This window comes from Staurois parvus, unplaced genomic scaffold (genome assembly GCF_062004578.1).
Source record: "Staurois parvus isolate SC_StPar_1 unplaced genomic scaffold, SC_StPar_1.0 ptg000636l, whole genome shotgun sequence".
Taxonomy (NCBI): Eukaryota; Metazoa; Chordata; class Amphibia; order Anura; family Ranidae; genus Staurois; species Staurois parvus.
In genome coordinates this window covers 10,070,380-10,090,994 of record NW_028318432.1, presented here as the reverse complement: position 1 = coordinate 10,090,994, position 20,615 = coordinate 10,070,380, and the positions used below count along the sequence as shown (strand labels likewise).

At 41.3% G+C, this 20,615-nt stretch overlaps 1 protein-coding gene across 2 annotated transcripts in view; it reads left to right on the top strand.

Moving 5' to 3' along the window:
• The window catches only part of MASTL (microtubule associated serine/threonine kinase like), a 39,970-nt gene that overhangs the window by 7,060 nt on the left and 12,295 nt on the right, over window positions 1-20,615 (top strand). For both annotated transcript variants that reach the window (XM_089693812.1, XM_089693811.1), the window contains exons 2-8: window positions 235-372; window positions 2,458-2,597; window positions 3,626-3,714; window positions 9,863-9,969; window positions 14,109-14,250; window positions 15,432-15,604; window positions 17,404-18,612. In XM_089693812.1, the coding sequence (XP_089549938.1) occupies window positions 235-372; window positions 2,458-2,597; window positions 3,626-3,714; window positions 9,863-9,969; window positions 14,109-14,250; window positions 15,432-15,604; window positions 17,404-18,612 (1,998 nt within the window). The remainder of the gene's footprint in view (window positions 1-234; window positions 373-2,457; window positions 2,598-3,625; window positions 3,715-9,862; window positions 9,970-14,108; window positions 14,251-15,431; window positions 15,605-17,403; window positions 18,613-20,615) is intronic.

Sequence of the window (20,615 nt, the reverse complement as noted above, 5' to 3'; positions counted from 1 at the left end):
ATCAGACAGTCAGTGTGAAAGGGCCTAACTGTGCTAAATGTCCAGTTGATAGCGCATTTTCCCTGTTTACAAGTATGTTTACAATTTAACTGTAAATATATTCATGTCTCTTGGTATGAGACTTTTCCAATATTTTTTTCTTTCAGTATATTATAATCCTGTATGTTGTTGGTTTAATTCCTGTTGCTTGACTTTTTTTTTTTTTTTTCTTTTTTTTTTTTTTTTTTTTTTTAGGTGGTGAAGAAAGCTGACATGATTAATAAGAATATGGTTCATCAGGTCCAAGCAGAAAGGGATGCTCTGGCTCTGAGCAAAAGTCCTTTTATTGTACATTTGTATTACTCTCTTCAGTCGGCCAACAACATCTATCTGGTAAGTGCTGTCTGAGGTCAAACACATCAGACTACATTCAGTGCACATGCTGGCTGATATGTTATTGCAGAGAAAGGTCTAATCTTTTCCTCATCCTCACAATTGCTGTCACGCTCATCAACTGCAACTGCTTTATTGTTGTCAGATTGAGAAAATGTTTTTGTGCTGTGAAAGGCTCAAGCATTGAAATGATAGCAAACGATCTAAAAGAAAAAAAAAATAAAATTGGTTTACACTTTGTTTTTTCCTTTTAAACCCTGTTTCTGCTTTGCATTGGACCTTTTTAAAAAGGAAGCTCTTTCAGTCTCTGCTTTAGGGGGGCTCCATCCCCATGTAGGATCCCATGTCTGCACATACCTTGCTGGGAACACAGTCGAATTTCCTATGCATCTACCCCTTCTGATATATCAGAAATCTTCATTGGCAGGAAAAATTTTCCTTTCTCCAGCAGTTTGAGCCTGCAAAGTCCAATAGACTGTGGTGCACTGTGACGTGGTCAATGCACCCGCTTCCCTACCCAGAAGTTCAGGGAAGCATGACGGAGCACTGTGGAGCCAGCACCAGTGACTCCTTGATAACAAGCAAGTGTAGGCAAAAATATTATGCAAATAATATACTGCATAATGTTTCCCTCCCCCTTCAGAGGAGATTAATGCAAAATAGATGGAACATTTATAAACACTCTTTTTAAAGTGGTTCTAAAGGCTACATTTTTTTTTACCTTCATGCATTCTATGTATGAAGGTAAAAAACATTCTGTGTGCTGCTCCCCCCTAATACCTGAGCTGCCTCTCGATCCAGCAATGTGTATGAGTGCCTAGGCTGTCCCTGGACTCCCTCTCCTCATCGGCTTGAGACAGCAGCGGGAGCCATTTGTTCCCAATGCTGTCAATCACAGTCAGTGAGCCAATGAGGAGAAAGTGGGGAGCATGCCTCTGTGTCTTATGAACTCGGAACTGGGCCCGAGAGCAAGAACACAGCTTGCTTTTGGGGGCACTGGTCAATGGGGATGTCGGGAATGTCGGCAAGGGACCTGAGAAGAAGTGGATTTAGGCTGCTCTGTACAACGCCACTGCACAGAGCAGGTAAGTACAACATGTTTGTTTTTATTTATTTATTTTAAAAGCTGAACCTTTAATACCACTTTAAGCAGAACTTGACTCAAAAAATCTCTCCAGCCTGTAACAGATTATTATTATTATTTTACAGAATTTATATTGCATCAACAGTTTTGTAGCGTTTTACAACGTGAGGGCAGACAGTACAGTTAAAATACAATTCAATGCAGGAGGAATCAGAGGGCCCTGCTCATTAGAGCTTACAATCTAACAAGGGGAGGGTCAAGTGATACAAAGGTGGACAGAGTAGGAGACAGACAGATTGGGCTAAGGATTTCCATAGGATGGGAGAGCCTCTAGAAAAGACCTGGAGGCAAGCATGGGGGGGAGGTAACAAGGGAACTTATGGAGTATGAGGTCTTGGGAGGAACAAAGAACGATTTGGTTGGTATTTCCAGACCAAGTTAATGATGTAGCTGTTACAGTTTTATTTAATTTTTTTTGTGCGGGGTGGTTGAGGGAGCAAGTACCATTCATATTTATTTTTTATATATATATAATTTTTATTTATTTTTTTTAAATCTGCAACCTCCCCCACTTTTGAAATCCTCACATAGGTGAGGAGGGTGCTGTTTGCCTTGTCCCTCTCTCCCTGCAGGCTCCTAGAACACGTCACATGTTCCAGGAGACTGCAGAACCATGCACAAGCTGACTAGACATAGCAAGGCTTCCCTCAAAGAGCACCCAACAGGAGCTCAAAACATAGACAGGAGCACTAGAACAAAATCAGATAAGAGATCCTTTTAATCGTGTTGACTGTTTTTGTTTTACTTTTTGGCAACTATTAAAATGATCTTGGACTTTTATCCGGTTTTGGTCTCGCACTTCTATTTATCTTATTTATGTTGCTTTACAACACTTGAGTGGAAGGCAGAAATCATTGTGTCCTATTGGTGACATTGATAAATAAGCCCCATTAAATGTTATGTTCTGTACATTTATAACAGTAGTGTCTTTTTCACGTCAGGTCATGGAATATCTCATCGGTGGAGATGTGAAGTCCCTTCTGCACATCTATGGTTATTTTGATGAAGACATGGCCGTGAAATACATCTCTGAGGTGGCCCTGGCTCTAGATTACCTGCACAGACATGGTATAATCCACAGGTGAATGGCATTGATTAAAATATATATGTAGTGTGTTTTTTTTTTTTTTGTTTTTTTTTTTTTTTTTTTTTTTTTATACAAATAAAATGTTGAAAATCTTTATCTTGCCAAAAAACTGACATTGCAGGCCCTATCTGAAAATGCTAGATGCCTGGCGGTGTCTGACAGTAAATGAGTGTTGGCACCACTTTTTTCCTCATAGTTGTTCCAGTTCTTCATCTCAGACAGCATTGAAGTGAAAGCCTCAAGATAATAGCTAGGGAACTGGCATTTTCAAAGGAGAGTGCAGTAATGGCAGCCTCCATTAATCTCTCATGATAGCATCAATTTTCAGTATAGGGTACTACAGGGCTTGACAGGATGTCCAAGGCCTCATGCACACTGGACTTTTTTTTTCTTTTGTCACTGCCTCTAAACTCCCCTGCATGTTATCCTATGTGTTCATGCACACATAGGAGTTTAGCAGCATTTTGTGGCAGAAGAGTTTAATGGTTTAAAAAAAAAAAAAAAAAAAAAAGAAACCACTGGCAGGGTGTTCTGGAACAGCGTTTTGGCCAAGAAAGGCTTGATGCGCTTAAACTTGTCTCAAGGCGTATTAACGTTGGCCTCAATTCATTTCAGTGGCCACAATGAATTATTTATTCTGGCCAATTAAATTAACGCCCAACTGTTTGAAGCAGGTAAACACGGTACACACCTTTTACAAGTGTGTACCCCCCCCCCCTTTTCTTTTTTTTTTTATTTTTATAAACAAAACAGTTTAGAATAGACATGTAAACATAAGACATATACAACAGTATTGGCATCTGTTATGTAGGAAATATTGCAAAATGATTGCAATATTTTGTTTTTACATGATAATAATAAAAATCTTTGTCTTTAGCATAATAAATCTACACAGCAGCTTACACACATAGAGTTCTCCCCCCACTCAAAGCCAGACTTATATAAAATATTGTAGAATTGATGATATTTTAGCGTGTAGACTTAGAAAATGTTACAATTTCGCCATGTGTTTTCTCACACAGGGATCTGAAACCTGATAATATGCTGATTTCCAACAAAGGTCATATTAAACTAACAGACTTTGGCCTCTCCAAAGTCTCTCTGAAGCGAGGTAAGAATTAATTTATTGTATTTTCCCTGAAAAGACCTTTGTACTTTAAATTAAATCCACTAGATGGCCTGTTGACCTTCTGATGTTGGTTTGTCTGCATTGCAGAAGGCTATTCCTGGTCTTCTCTGTCCGTTTTATTGTCTTTGTTGTTTCAGTCACCCATAGACCTGAGATTGTTGCCTAATCTGGTCATGCTGTGTTAAGCCGGCCATAGGTGGTGCAATTTTCTTTCCTTCAAGCACAGGTTGAAGGAAAGAAAGTCGCTCAATTCCCCCTTCAGCACAGTCATTGTTGATGGAGGAGTCCCTGCCAGGATAACAAACCGTGATTATTGCTAGCGGCTATAACCGCGGGGAACAGTCCCATGAAAAACTCTGACATGCTGGTTGTACCAAAGTTGATGAACTTGGGTACAATCATCCTGCCCATACATGGTTTGAATCTCTGAAATGGCTGAGATTCAAATGGTCTGTGGCCGGCTTTAGAGTTTGAGAGTGCAAAAAATAAACACATTTTATGCCTGCTTGTGTAACTCTTAAATCTATTGGCCCATGTAGGCTGTTTACAAACTGACAGGTATTTCACCAGGAACAACTTTCCAGGCATGCTTGTTTATGGATAGAGCTTTCTCACAGTTTGAACACGATCTTTCACATGATCTGATGGGTGTTTAATCCTTCTTTCCAAAGTCATCTTCCAGGACAACTTAGAGAGAGGCCCCTCCCACCTAGACAGGGAACACATGATCCACATATTATAAAATGCCCACACTATCACGGGTCCCTCGGTTTTGTGTTTCCTCCGGCCAAATAGAACCACATCTCATTTGTTGTTTTTGCTTCCTATCAGCCCATCCTGCTAGGTGGTAGGGGCTTTTTAGTTACAACATTCCCTTTTAACAGGAGTAGGGATCCTGGGGAACAGTTTACTTCTAGGTCAGCAGACCTGCAGGTTAGTCCTGCAAACTGGGGACCCCCTCTCTGTATTGATCCACGTAACACCTACAGGGGAAGGTGGATTACTGCCCCTATTGATGAACAGTGATGGGTACCTGTGAGCTTAATAGTTCACCCAGTCTAGATATTCAACCTGTGTGGTAGCACATCAGCCACCGGAGTGAACCTGACATCCTCTTCTGTACTCGGGGTGTCATCACTTCCGGGTCTGAGAATGTGCATAATTTCCAGTTTGCGTGGGCACTCTCAGTACTGAGTGACCTGGTGTAATCCCCACTGAGCCCCTTCCCACCCCCCAGGGCAGGACAGGAAAAATGCCCCTCTAGGTTTCTAAAAATGTTCTGTGTGTGTGTGTGTGTGTGTGTGTGTGTGTGTGTGTGTGTGTGTGTGTGTGTGTGTGTTTTCTTGCAAACTATTTAGCCTCCCAAGCCCCCTGAGTGCTACATAGGAGTAGCTATGACATAGCTTACCTTGACACAGAGAGGGTGGATATCTGCTTACATCTGGTGTAGGAAGGTGGGTGGCAAGATCTTGAAAGTGCTAGTGATGGGCAGACCAGGGAGGATCTACCTATCTGATTTTCTGCTAAGTGGCTTGCGTTGTGAATGCTGTTACTTGGACCTCCTCAGAAGTTGCTGTGTGTGTTGTAATATACTGTATTAGCTACACTCAGTAAGTAGCACTGTATTCCAGTAGCAGGTGACTTCCGCTGCTGAAATCAAGTCGGGCTGAGTGCTTTACTGCCATTCAGGAGAAGCCTTGTATTTTTAGCATTGAATAAAAGACCTCCTTTGATTAACAAAGGTGGAAATTGTTATCCATCCTCCTCTCCACCTCAGCAAATCACAACTCATAAAAATAGAAGGCATCTCCTGAAGAGATGTTCAGCCCAACTAAACTGTTTAATTGCAGGCTACAGATCGGGAAGTCACCCATACTGCTGAAAAAAATAATCCATATATAATTTCTGAAAACAGGCGGAGATCTGGAATTGAGGAGATTCCCTACTAATTTTCATAAATCATCCGATAACCCGAGTTCTTTATTTGTGCTAATTTGAATACGAAATAAAAAGCAATAATATGCAAAAATATTAATAATATAACTAAAAATATAATAGGTGATGATAAATAACCAAATCAAAATAGCAATTCAGTTATCTACTCAAAAAGAGTGGTTACAAATTGAAACCAGCAAATATTAATGAATTAGGACCAGCTGTCTCAAAATGTAGCGTAGGAAACGATCAGTAACTGATTAGACAACTGACAAATGCTATGCAAATTGACCATGGGATCTCTTTACAACCAGATATTCAAAGCTCACATTGGTATGAACTGATTTTGAATACCATACACAGGGCAGTCCAGAATCTGAGGACAAATGGACCAAACTAAACTATTGACTAGAAGCTGAAATCAACTTCGGGGATATTCCAAAGAGAATTCACACCCCCCCCCCCCAAAGATTAAACCGTTTAGCTGGAGATATAAGGCAAGGACAAATTGCCTGCAGAAAAATGAAAGTTATACATTATGCGTGTGTGTGTGTTCTAACATTTATCACCCCAAAAACTTAGGTGGGCAAACCTTATCTTGCCTAAATGTGACATCATTCATGGTGTAAAAATAAAAATGCAATTGGCGCAAGAGAATTTGTAGTGGACATAACGTTCACTCAGCAAACCTTAAACAAAATAATCCAGTAAACAGAAATTAAGATATATAATCATACATGCCAGTAATAAAGGGGCAACAAGTAGACGATGCAGCTTTAGTGGTGGGGGGAGGGGAGGGGGATAGGGAAAGGAGGGGAAAAAAGGCCTTGTGATGCAAACAGTACTGGATTGAGATAGATGGGATATATATGTGTATACATATATATACAACGCTGCAATGTAGACACCGTCGTGAGGCTTGCACTTTCTAGAGTAAACCGGACTCTGTGGTAAATGGAGAAGAAAGAGAAGTGCGCCAGACTAAGTGCAGTATGAATATAAAAGTTTATTGCACACAAGATTATAAAAACTCACAAGACGTGGGTAGATATCAGGCATCAATATATAAGGAGGAGGATGTGATCTGTGCTGCACCTCACAAATGGATGGCTGTAATGCCAAGGTGTTGCGTGGCTGGCGCTGTAGGCGAGTCCCACAGGAGGAGGCGAGGATGGCAGGCGCAGTTGCTGGCTACGTTCTGATGTCATTTCCTGCCCGGTGGCCATCTTGGATGTGCCTCAAGCTGGCTACTGTACCCACGCTGATGTGAGAGATCAGCAGTGCCTGCCCTGGATCCCGGTTCTTTTCTGCGCCGCGACTCCCGGTTACTGCGCCTGCCATCCTCGCCTCCTCCTGTGGGACTCGCCTAGAGCGCCAGCCACGCAACACCTTGGCATTACAGCCATCCATTTGTGAAGTGCAGCACAGATGACATCCTCCTCCTTATATATTGATGCCTGATATCTACCCACGTCTTGTGAGTTTTTATAATCTTGTGTGCAATAAACTTTTATATTCATACTGCACTTAGTCTGGCGCACTTCTTTCTTCTCCATCATTCATGGTGTCATGTTCTTTACTAAAACTAGTTACCACTGACCTCTAACCTTCAGTTTGTTGGAATGCAAAAAACCTAAGAGGTAGTCGCTGTTTTGATAGGACTGGTTAGACAAACTAGGACCAGTTATTAGTGTACATATAAAGTGCAGCGCTTAGAAAAAAAAAAAAAAAAAAACAGTGAAAAAAATGTCCATATCATTACAAATAAAGAGAAGTCCCCAAAGGCTGTGATGAAACAGGAAAAATCCAAGGATAGCTCATGTGTCACCAACCACTTGCATAAAAAGCTTACCAGAGAGATATGACCCCCTGTTAAGAGTGGCCAATCTCTTTTTGTTGTATAACAACCTAGAAGACTGGAAAGCCAAATCCTCCTCTGGATCCCCAAGGGAGAAATGCCAAAGATCCTCCTACAATGATCCTTAGTTAGGGTAGTTATATCGCTCCGAATGGGACCCAAACACGTGATATAAAAAATGCAAAAGAAGATTGCTCCACATAGTGTAAAATCCTTAGAATAACATTTATTTCAAATATGGTTGCACTCACAGGATAGCAAACATAAATGAGCATGTACAAACGAAAAGATCAAATTCCTCCAGCATCCAAAATGGCCTCCGGTTGCGCATGCGTGGTAGCGTATGTACGTGGACTTTATTTGGAATGAGATGGACATTTTTTTTTTTCTCACAAATTATTTTCATTGTTTGCAATTTTGCTAAACGCTGCACTTTTATACAGTGGGGCAAAAAAGTATTTAGTCAGCCCCCAATTGCGCAAGTTCTCCCACTTAAAAAGATGAGGAGCCTGTAATTGGCATCATAGGTAGACCTCAACTATGAGAGACAAAATGAGAAAAAAAATCCAGACAATCACATTGGCTAATTTGGAAAGAATTTATTTGCAAATTATGGTGGAAAATAAGTATTTGGTCACCTACCAACAAGCAAGATTTCTGGCTCTCACAGACCTGTACCTTCTTCTTTAAGAGGCTCCTCTGTCCTGCACTCATTACCATGTATCAATGGCACCTGTTTGAACTTGTTATCAGTATGAAAGACACCTGTCCACAACCTCAAACATTCACACTCAAAACTCCACTATGGTGAAGACTAAAGAGCTGTCGAAGGACACCAGAAACAAAATTGTAGACCTGCACCAGGCTGGGAAGACTGAATCTGCAATAGGCAAGCAGCTTGGTGTGAACAAATCAACTGTGGGAGCAATAATTAGAAAATGGAAGACATGCAAGACCATTGATAATCTCCCTCGATCTAGGGCTCCACGCAAGATCTCACCCCGTGGGGTCAAAATGATCACAAGAACGGTGAGCAAAAATCCCAGGACCACACGGGGGGGACCTAGTGAATGACCTGCAGAGAGCTGGGACCAACGTAACAAAGGCTACCATCAGTAACACACTACGCCGCCAGGGACTCAGATCCTGCAGTGCCAGATGTGTCCCCCTGCTTAAGCCAGTACATGTCTGGGCCCATCTGAAGTTTGCTAGAGAGCATTTGGATGATCCAGAAGAGGATTGGGAGAATGTCATATGGTCAGATGAAACCAAAATAGAACTGTTTGGTAGAAACACAACTCGTCGTGTTTGGAGGAGAGAGAATGCTGAGTTGCATCCAAAGAACACCATACCTACTGTGAAGCATGGGGGTGGCAACATCATGCTTTGGGGCTGTTTCTCCGCAAAGGAACCAGGGCGACTGATCCATGTACAGGACAGAATGAATGGGGCCATGTATCGTTGAGTGCAAACCTCCTTCCATCAGCAAGGGCATTGAAGATGAAACGTGGCTGGGTCTTCCAACATGACAATGATCCCAAACATACTGCCCGGGCAACGAAGGAGTGGCTCCGTAAGAAGCATTTCAAGGTCCTGGAGTGGCCTAGCCAGTCTCAAGATCTCAACCCCATAGAAAACCTTTGGAGGGAGTTGAAAGTTCGTGTTGCCCAGCGACAGCCCCAAAACATCACTGCTCTAGAGGAGATCTGCATGGAGGAATGGACCAACATACCAGCAACAGTGTGTGCCAACCTTGTGAAGACTTACAGGAAATGTTTGACCTCTGTCATTGCCAACAAAGGATATATAACAAAGTATTGAGATGAACTTTTGATATTGACCAAATACTTATTTTCCACCATAATTTGCAAATAAATTCTTTCCAAATCAGCCAATGTGATTGTCTGGATTTTTTTTCTCATTTTGTCTCTCATAGTTGAGGTCTACCTATGATGCCAATTACAGGCCTCTCTCATCTTTCTAAGTGGGAGAACTTGCACAATTGGTGGCTGACTAAATCCTTTTTGCCCCACTGTATGTACACTATTTTGATTGCCTGGTATCCAGGTGTAGTGTTCAGTTGCTATTTATTTGCACTTTATATTTTTATCGCAGATTTTCAATTTTCTTTAATTCTAGGACCAGTTCTTGAAGGTCAAATAATTCAGTTATTTGATACCTACAGTAAGGGTTATTCGGTTATTCTTGTCTCTGTTAAGTCTTGATAGTGTTTTTTTTTTTTTGTTTTTTTTTTTTGTTTTTTTTTTTTGTTTTTTTTTTGGTTTGTTTCTTTACATTAATCATATGGTGCTTTTTTTTAATTTTCTCTATTGTAAGAGATCAACATGTTGGATATTTTAACAACACCTTCAATGGCGAAACCAAAGCAAGACTATTTCCGCACCCCAGGACAAGTTCTCTCTCTTATTAGTTCCTTGGGATTTGTAAGTATTTTTTTTTTCTTTTTAACAAACATCTTAATACTAAAAGATTTTCGATAGTATTACAGCTTGTTGGATGTTTTCTTTGTACAAATTTAGCTATTCAAGCAGGTCATATAATGTGGAATTCCAACCCAATAGCTAAGTACACAGAGTTTTTTTATGTTTTATAATGTTTTTGTAGTTCTGCTCGACTGGTATTGTTTCACATCCACCTCTGCCATAAAGAATAACTTGGCTGGTAACACAACTGTACACTTATTCTGCTTCATAGCTTTCCTTGCAGCTCTAGGTAACTTGATACATGTTAAAGTGATTCTAAAGGTAAAAAAAAAACAACTATATATATATATATATATATATATATATATATATATATATATATATATATATATATATATATATATATATATATATATATAATTAGACATGTCATACTTACCTGCTCTGTGCTATGGTTTGGCTCAGGGCAGCCCAAACCTCCTCTTCATGGGACCTTTGCTGGCGCTCCTGTCCAGTGAGGAGAGAGACCTTCTCTCATGCACACTGCTGGATCGAGGTCAGGCTCAGGTACGTATAAAGGGAGGGCTGGTCGGAGAGCTGCTTTCAGAAGGTAAAAAAAAAAACCTTGTAACCTTTATTTGGTTTGTGATTATGTGCAAAACGGAGACACCCTTTGCAACCAATCGACTTCTTTCTCTTTCATCACCTGGCGACCGTGGCATATTATTTAAGTATTAGTTGCATCATATTTGTCGATGAAGACAGAGAAGAATGCTATCTTTCAAAGATGCCATCTCCTTTCTAGCTGTGTTGTTGGGTGGCCATGGAGAGAGGAGGGGTACCCTGTTGGACCAGCTAGCACATATGAAGATGGGGCAAAGTACTACATGTGCTATGTCCTCGGGAGCATAACACATTAATACAAATGGACGCAAGACTTTGTAAAGGAGAAGTATGGGTATTAAAAAGTACAGTGGGGATCGAAAGTTTGGGCACCCCAGCTAAAAATTTGTATTAGTGTGCTTAAAGAAGCCAAGGAAAGATGGAAAAATCTCCAAAAGGCATCAAATTACAGATTAGACATTCTTGTAATATGTCCACAAAAGTTAGATTTTATTTCCATCATTTACACTTTCAAAATAACAGAAAACAAAAAAATGGCGTCTGCAAAAGTTTGGGCACCCTGCAGAATTTATAGCATGCACTGCCCCCTTTGCAAAGCTGAGACCTGCCAGTGTCATGGATTGTTCTCAATCATCGTCTGGGAAGACCAGGTTATGTCAATCTCAAAGGTTTTAAATTCCCAGACTCATCTGACCTTGCCCCAACAATCAGCACCATGGGTTCTTCTAAGCAGTTGTCTAGAAAACTGAAAATAGTTGACGCTCACAAAGCTGGAGAAGGCTATAAGAAGATAGCAAAGCGTTTTCAGATGTCAATATCCTCTGTTCGGAATGTAATTAAGAAATGGCAGTCATCAGGAACAGTGGAAGTTAAAGCAAGATCTGAAAGACCAAGAAAAATATCAGACAGAACAGCTCGCAGGATTGTGAGAAAAACAATTCAAAACCCACGTTTGACTGCATGATCCCTCCAGAAAGATCTGGCAGATACTGGAGTTGTGGTACACTATTCCACTATAAAGAGATACTTGTACAAATATGGTCTTCATGGAAGAGTCATCAGAAGAAAACCTCTTCTACGTCCTCACCACAAAAATCATCGTTTGAACTTTGCAAATGAACATATAGACAAGCCTGATGCATTTTGGAAACAAGTTCTGTGGACCGATGAGGTTAAAATTGAACTTTTTGGCCGGAATGAGCAAAGGTACGTTTGGAGAAGAAGGGGCACAGAATTTAATGAAAAGAACCTCTGTCCAACTGTTAAGCATGGGGTTGGATCAATCATGCTTTGGGGTTGTGTTGCAGCCAGTGGCACAGGGAACATCTCACAAGTAGAAGGAAAAATGGATTCAATAAAATGTCAGCAAATTTTGGATGGTAACTTGATGCCATCTGTGAAAAAGCTAAAGTTAAAGAGAGGATGGCTTCTACAAATGGATAATGATCCTAAACACACCTCGAAATCCACGGGGGATTACATCAAGAGGCGTAAACTGAAGGTTTTGCCATGCCCTTCACAATCTCCTGACCTCAACATAATTGAAAATCTATGGATAGACCTTAAAAGAGCAGTGCGTGACAGACAGCCCAGAAATCTCAAAGAACTGGAAGACTTTTGTAAGGAAGAATGGGCAAAGATACCTCAAACAAGAATTGAAAGACTCTTGGCTGGCTACAAAAAGCGTTTACAAGCTGTGATACTTGCCAAAGGGGGCAGTACAAGATATTAACTCTGCAGGGTGCCCAAACTTTTGCAGACGCCATTTTTTTGTTTTCTGTTATTTTGAAAGTGTAAATGATGGAAATAAAATCTAACTTTTGTTGACATATTATAAGAATGTCTAATCTGTAATTTGATGCCTTTTGGAGATTTTTCCATCTTTCCTTGGCTTCTTTATGCACATTAATACAATTTTTTAGCTGGGGTGCCCAAACTTTCGATCCCCACTGTATATATATTCACCTCTATGTTGCAGCATCAGTGTGATGCTGCAGCTGTCCAACGCTGGCTCTAAGACCAAGGAATAAGCTATCACATGACCCCTGACTGCTCAGTTCTTGGTCTGCTCAGAGTGGAGAACAGTGACTATCAGTCACCGCTTTCTTGTCTGCCCCTTCAGTGCTCACTGGATTTCTGAGCTAGAGAGCAGGCAGATGGTGCTGGCTTTGGCTCTCAGCCGCATGCTAAGAGTTGGAGCCAGCTGTCAGTCAGGCAGTAATATAGTTCAATATGGTCAGGATCCTTCCAGAGGCTGGAGGTTCTGCCATATCCGCTAAAAACAGGCAAAAGCTTGCTATCAGCTGCCTCTGGGTCACAGGAGAGCAAAAGTGCTTTCCTTTGATGCAGAAGAGAAGTATGGCCAAAAATGCTTTGGCCATACTTCTCTTTTTCAGAAGAAATAAAATGAACATTTTTAAGACAGTATATAATAAAGAGTTATACAAGTAGATTCTCTGTTTAGTATTTTACAGTGTGACTAGATCTGATTTACTGCTAAATATGCTTTGTCATGCTAGTTTTACTTTAAATACTTAAAGTGGAAATTCACTTAAAAAATGAAGTCCTGCTGGTGCGCTCACTTTCCCCCCTGCCCTCACCTAGGTGAGGTTGATGTCCATTGTTCCATCTCCCCTTCCCTTTCACAGCCTCCTGTGGACACACGTCCCAGAAGCATGCTGGACCATTCACAAAGCACTTTGCAAGCTTGCAAATCCACAGTGTGGAGCTGGCTGTGGTTCCTCTGGAAGTCACAGCTGGCTTCCATATACAAGATGCAGTGGGATGAAGAACCGGCTTTGGGAAGACAGCACTGGACTCCAGGCACTGGTAAGTACCTTGTTTTTAATAGTTGCCAGCTACAGGTAAAAGACTGAAAGTGGTTCTAAAGCCTGGATGGTTTTTTTACCTTTAAAGTGGAGTTCCAGACGTTTTTGTGTTTATTAAACGTCAGCAGCTACAAAAACTGTTGCTGCTGACTTTCACACTTGCCTGTCCCGGGGTCCAGCAATGTATTCACCTGCGCAGTCCCTTCTCTCCTTCTGTCCTCCATGGTGCTGGCATCTCTACTGTGGGCACCAGGCTGTGACAGCTTGCGGCTTCACAGCCTGGTGCCCACTGCACATGTGCGAGCTGTGCCGGGCCTCCTGATTTGGTCCGACAGTTCCCAGGAGACAGCAGGAGCAAGGAGGGGGCCACCGCTGCAGACTGAGCTGGAAGTGGGAGCAAGTACCTGCAAAGCCAGGTACCCGCAATATGGCCGTGGAGTGGGGAGGGAGCCAAATAAGTGGAGCTTACACTGCATTGCCACTGCAAAGCCACGTGCCTGTGGCACACGGCTTTCTTTGGTGTCAAAAAAAGAAGACCTAAGAAGAGGAGGTTTGGGGGCCCTCTGTGCAAAACAATTGCATAGACCAGGCATATATAACATGTTTGTTATTTTAATTAAAATAAAACATTATATATATATTTCTTGTAAGCATTAGCACTTACACTGTGTTTTGTTTGGTTAACAGAACTCTCCAGTTCGAGGCAAGATGCAGACCTGTGCCTCCTCAGTGACACCAGTATTTAATGAAACCTCACGGGGGAATTCCACACCAATTGTAATGAAGAATAAAGAAAATTCAGCGAAAGCCAGCAAGCTTCTTATATCATGTGAGTATCCTCAGGTTGCTTTCACACTGATCCATTTTTCTTCTGCTTTTGCGTTTAAAAAAAAAAACAAACAAACAGAAGAAAAGCGGAAGAAAAGTGTGTGACCATGTAATCCTATCGAAAACTTCACACTGGTCCATTGCAGGTCTGCTGCATTTTTTTTACAAAATCCTGCATGCTGCGTTTTTGGTGCAGTTGAGTAAAAAAAAAACAAAAAAACAACAAAATGCACAGCAAATACATTAAAAACGCAGTCACGGTATTGCTATGGATCGCTGTGAAGGTATCTTTACGTCAGAGCTGATGTCAGCTTTGCGCTTGCAGCTAAATCAGTACAGCTGTGTTGATTATTTGTGCACTGTATGGTGGTGTTAGTTTTCTTCTCTGCGGATCAGAGAAACCCACATATTCAGAAAAGTGAAAAAGTGCTGATTCATCATTTCTCCTAATGGGAACATCTTTTGTGATCATCTTTGCTGTCCTGTTAATCATTTAGCAAGATGAATTGTTATAAATCTCCTTGCTTCTTGTTAGGAATGTGAGAGAACTTAAATGTCTGCAATCTGGGCACAGCTGCATTTGTGGGAAGGACCCTGTTGGCTTGCACGGGATGCACATGTTCATGTAGGCAGTCCCATTCATGTCTATTGGGAGGCATTGGCAGAATGAATGCATGTGCTGGTCCTAGTTTGATAGCCATGCAGGTACATTTCCCTGAACACGCTGTCTTCATTTAGGGACATGCACCCACACCTTCACGGCTATAAACTCAGAGCCAACAGCTGTGTCCATGCAGCCACTGCATTCCAGTAGACCTGAATGGGACTGCCTATGAACACATACACCGAACACCTGTGACTCGCTTGCAAGCAAAGATGGCTGTTTCAACAGATGTATGTCTGTGTGAATGGGGCCCAGATGTCTTTAAAAAGCACCTATCCAAACAATGGATATTCATGTCTTTACATATTATCAAGCATGTATGCATAAGTAAGCCTGTGTGAATGAGACCCTACTTCAAAGGCTGAGCTTGTCCATGCCTTGTGACAGGGAAGGCCCTACCTTGCCATGTTTCTGTCTCATGTCTGTGTGAAAGTAACAACACGTTCCGTTTTTTAGTTTGCGTGTTTATAATTTTGAGTACCTTGCGGATAAGCTGTATCTTTTTAATTTTTCCACAGATCCCGAAGTCAGTATGTTCAGCCCTAGTATGCCAGTGAAGTGCCTCACTCCAAACCTCTTGAAGTCTAGAGCACAGCTGGGCACCTCCAGTACCAGCAGCCAGTCCCATTTATGTCTGTCCAGCATAGAGTCTGATTACTGCAGCAGTCCAAAATGGGAAAATCCCAACCAGGTCAGTACTGTCAGTACATTATTAGGAAGTATGCTGTATGGGATATTATGCAGCATGGGCTTAAAGCTTCTCTAAACCAAAAACAAAATTGTCATTTATTGCCGCTTACCTGCCGCACGACAGTGTGGCTATATTCCTTTGCTCCCCCCTCTTTACATTCACCTGGTAATTCTGAAAATTCAGTTTTGTTCCTGGGTGACCACGCTCACTCAGGCCACTGTATCTATGAAGTGAGACATTGTTGCTACCTTGCTACATAGGCTGAATTTCAAACTTGTCTGCCTTTTGTTCATACCAGGGCATGTAGAGGAGAGAAGTTTACAAAAGAAAGATAGTACTTCTAGTTCAGCTCACATGAAGTGACAAGGACAATAGAGTTCTTGCAAGATCAGGTATTTTCTGTACTTTGATGAAAATGCTCTTAAACATAAAGCAAATCCGAATCTATTGATTTTGACAATTTCCCAAAATGATTGCATTCAATACATGCTGTGAGTAACTATCACAGTTGCTTGTGCTCTCAGCAAAATTGTCAAGCCATTAAATGGCTGGTGTCATACCTATTCACATGTGCAACACCATGGAAACTGCATATTAAACAGAGGCTAATACAGCAACTTCTTTGGTTATAAGCAAGAGGTGTTTAGTTCCTCTTTAAAGCATATCTAGAGCCAAAGTGTTTTTCATTTTGGATAGGCTAGAGGAGGGTTAAACCTGCTGTCAGTTTTTTGTTTGTTACTGAAAGAGGTGTCCCCATTGGAGAATTTTCCTTCTGTTCCTGTTCTGGTGGCAACTTAAAAATCTATCCTCCCTTTTATTTCCTGTGACATGGTTGAGTACAGTTGGAGAGCATAAGATCTCCCCAAGGTGGGGGACGGACAGCTATATAAATCTAGCAGTGGTTTCAAGTCCTCACCCCTCTATAAAATCTAAATAAAGTTTTGTTTTTAGTTATACCAAAGAAAAAAACAAAAAAAACGAATGTATCCACCACATCTAAGGACTGGTAAGCTGTACCATATTACATAAGGCTGGTGATCACATTCCAGTGGCCAGGGAAGTTATTTACTAAAACTGGTGCGCTCAAAATGTGGTACAGTTCTGCATAGAAACCAGTTGGTGTCCAGGTTATATTGCCAAAGCTTAATTGAGCAAGCTGAAGTTAGAAGCTGATTAGCTACCATGTGAAAGGGATTTGTGCTTCTAATGATCACCGGTAGGTTCCGGTCCCATTGGGCCCAAGAGACTGTGTTCTGGAAGGAAGAAATTAGCAGGCACACAGGTTTCCAGAAGACAATCTGAATCTTTATTCGTAGATTCTTCTTCCCTTTTTTTTTTTTTTTTTTATTGTAACAAAGAAAACCATACAATAGGATTTCGATGGATACTTGTCAAGGCTGTGAACGTGAGATTTCTCAGACCTTGAAATCCGTTACAAGTAACCAACAGTTATTTTCCCATGGGGGACACACACACTCGCTCACACACGTCACACGTCTGCTATATACTGCTGAGAAGAAAAGATATTTAGCAGTTTATATTTACTATAATAATTGCCAATTTCCATGTTCTGTGTACTGTGGGAGACCAGATAAAGTGAATGCAGGGTCCTCAGTTTAATAACACTTTAATATAGAATTCACAAATCTGCCAATAAGTCCATTCAGGCCAGATGTGTTTTAAATGCTATGTAGTTCAATAAATGTCCCCCTTTCAGCTGTTAATTTGCAGCGACTGGAATTAAAATGTATCCCAGGTTCAGTCATTTGCCTATTTTTTTGCTCTGTTTTGTTTCTTAGAATCCAGATGGGCCACCATACTTAAGTTCCAGCCACTTGAAGAACAGTATGACAGAGAAATCACTGAACAAGATCCATATCGGGAAAGTGGCCAAGAGTATGAAAGATTTAGAATCTGCTATTTCCCCTATTGTTCGTCGCAGAACATACAAGAAATTTGACAATCCAAATGATGCCAGTGAACTAGAGGAAACTCCGAACGGTGGTATAAATGCCAAGGGTTTTATCCGAAAATGTCTCTACGATCTTGGCACACAAGAAGAAAAGGAGAACTTTGGTGCAAATGAGGAAGGACTCAAACATTTGCCAAGATCTCCAGAATTTCCTCCATGGCTTGTTAGTTCCTCACTGGATCCTTTGAAGGACATTGAAGACGAAAATGCAGAAAGACCTGGAATCAAAAGAAGTTTTTCAGAAGTTGAGACAAGCCCTGAGCAAGAAGGAATGGAGAAGAAAAATAATTCCCAGTATAAACGTGCATATAAAATATCGGACATGCAGGTGAACCCCAGTACCGGTTTAACCATGGAAATTGAGGCTCTCTTTCTTAGTGATCTGCAAAAAGATGTTGTGAATAGCAAGAATCTGGATAATGAGTTATTACCTGCCCCGCAGACTCCAGAGAAGCTGTGCTCTGTGAACCCAGTGGCTAAGAATTTGCTGTGTGAGCTAGATGAAAACTGTGAGCAGGCAGAGGAGAGCTTGGATGCTAAAGCTGAGATCATTGGGGCCTGGAGCTCGAGTCCAAACAGGGGTTCTGATCCTTCCCCTAATTCATCTCTAGAAAAAGAACTTTCTGATGTGGATAAAAGCATGAATGAACTTTCTGATGTGGATAAAAGCATGAAAGAACTTTCTGTTGATTCACAAAATGATGTTGGTGAGGGCTCATCTCCAGAAGATCCCAGTATAGTTGAAAAGGTTAAACTTGACCCAAGAGTGCATGAAAGCAGGGGGCATGCTCTAGCCGACATCACCAATGAGGCCTGGGCATCTCCAGCCACCACCAGGGTAGTACCAAATTCCAAAAAGCGAGCTGCGGTAGCATTTAGAAGCTATAACAGCTCCATTAATGCTTCACACATATCAGAACCTTCCAGAGTGAGTGTTGGATCAATGGACAAAATACATTTTTCTCTAGGTTGTACAGGATCCTACCCATTGGCTGTTACTCCAGCACAAAAGGACAGGACTCTCAAGAGTTTCCAGGTATATAATGCATAACACTAGTAAAATATAGTTATTGAAATATTCAGTATATGGTACTTACTAAGGTAGTCTGCAGCCAAGTATGACATCTTTCAATTTAAATGAACCAAGGGACATTCCCATACATTTTGGTGTTATTTGGATCTAGCCATTGTTTCTGTACCTGGCAGTTCTGCTGGCAGTGCTCCATAAAATGTTAGCAGCAGTCTATTCTCCTTGGAAGAGAGGCAGCTATGCAAGTCATTGAATTCCAACTTAGGCTATTGGGGGCAGACATGCCTTAAAAAGGTCTGCTTATGTTGCAGCACACTCCAAAAAAAAGCCAAGTGAAGGAAAATGTACTCAAGTTGTGGAGCACTTGCCTTATAGAGGGTGACCTCCAATTGCTTTATCATGCAATCCCCGAGGATCCCAAACCACAAGAATACACTCTGCATCTGGAGTTCTCCCAGGATCCTATGGTGAGGCCCCACCCCACAAAGCTGATGTGTATATTTTTACATGTCTTTAAGAGTCGGTTCACATATATGTGGATTGGATGCAGTTTGAACCGCATCAAATCCGCATGACATGTGAAAAAACATTGCTTCCTATGGTGCCTGTTCACATCTGTCCGGTGCACTGGCGGTGTGGGTTCAGTGCAGTTTGGAAAGAGTCCTGTGTGATTTGCGTCAGGTGCGGATTACAGGCTATTGACTTCTATGGGTACCGTTTCTGAACCGCATATGTGTGAACAAGATAAAATCCTGAGCGAATCCTGTCCTGAACCTGATGTAAACCTGACATGAACCGCTGAACAGCTACTGTTTCAATTAGCAGTGAAACCTGAGTTTCAATCTGCATCACACATGTGAATCGGCACTAAGGGCTAGTTCACATTAGATGCAGTCCATTGTGTTTTTTCTGCATGAAGAATGTATGCACAGTGTTTTCCATGTATTCCAAAGGCCCTAGTTCACACCAGTGCAGTCAGTTCTAGTCCGTTTCCGGTGCAGAAAAAAAAAAGTAGTACATGCTGAATTTTTTCTGCACAGAACTGTACTGGAACATAGCAGACTGCATCAGAACAGCATTGGAATGGAGTGTGGTGTGAACTGTAATGAAAAACATATCCAAAATGCATCCAGAGTGCATTTTTATGCATGAACTGGCCCTGAATGTTTGTTTTTTTCTTAAAGGCTCACTTCACCTTTAGCAACATGTTAAATGTTTCTAAGCAACCTTTTCACCCCAAAAGTGCTGTGCCTGTACAGCCACATCATTCCTTCACAGAAATCTGTGACTGAATGAACTGCAAGTCTACCATCATGGTGGATTACCATGTAGTTCTCCATAACGTATGAGTACAGTAATTAGCACACTCATAGTCCATTGTCCATTCTTCCAGCTCTCCAGCTGGAAGCCCATACAGGCAGAGAGTTGGAGAAATAATTTGCAGGAGCCTGACATTGCACCCACAATCCACTGATCACAGGAGCAATGCTTTGCAGGATTATGTGAAAAAAATAATAAATGCACAATTTTGCAATTGCATTTGCAATTCTGCTTTTTTTTTTTTATTTTTGTTTATTTTATAAAGGTGAACTTACTCTTTAAAAAGTTTTTACTAAGAGGTGCTTGCATCGAAAAGCAGACCTTGCTATTCAATTTAAGGTCTTTTTTTAGGGGCACACAAACCATATATTCATTCTTTAAAGCGGTCATAAAATCCACTATTTTATACCTACAGGTAAGGCTTTCCTGTAAGTACAGTAGATATCAATGACATTCTGTCGATTGAGAGGGCTGTGCTGCAACTGTGACTCCTGCACGCATATGTGGAGTGACGTCATCACGGCTCGGCTATTCAAATTGTCGGAGCTTGAGAACCCAAAAGGTAGACCAGGTTAGGTTGGAAGCCCTGTTAGCTGTGACAGCATTTCATTTTAAGACAGGCCTCTCATAATGTAACGACATTATCCTGCAGATGGACATTTTTTTTTTTTTTTTGTGGTTTACTACCG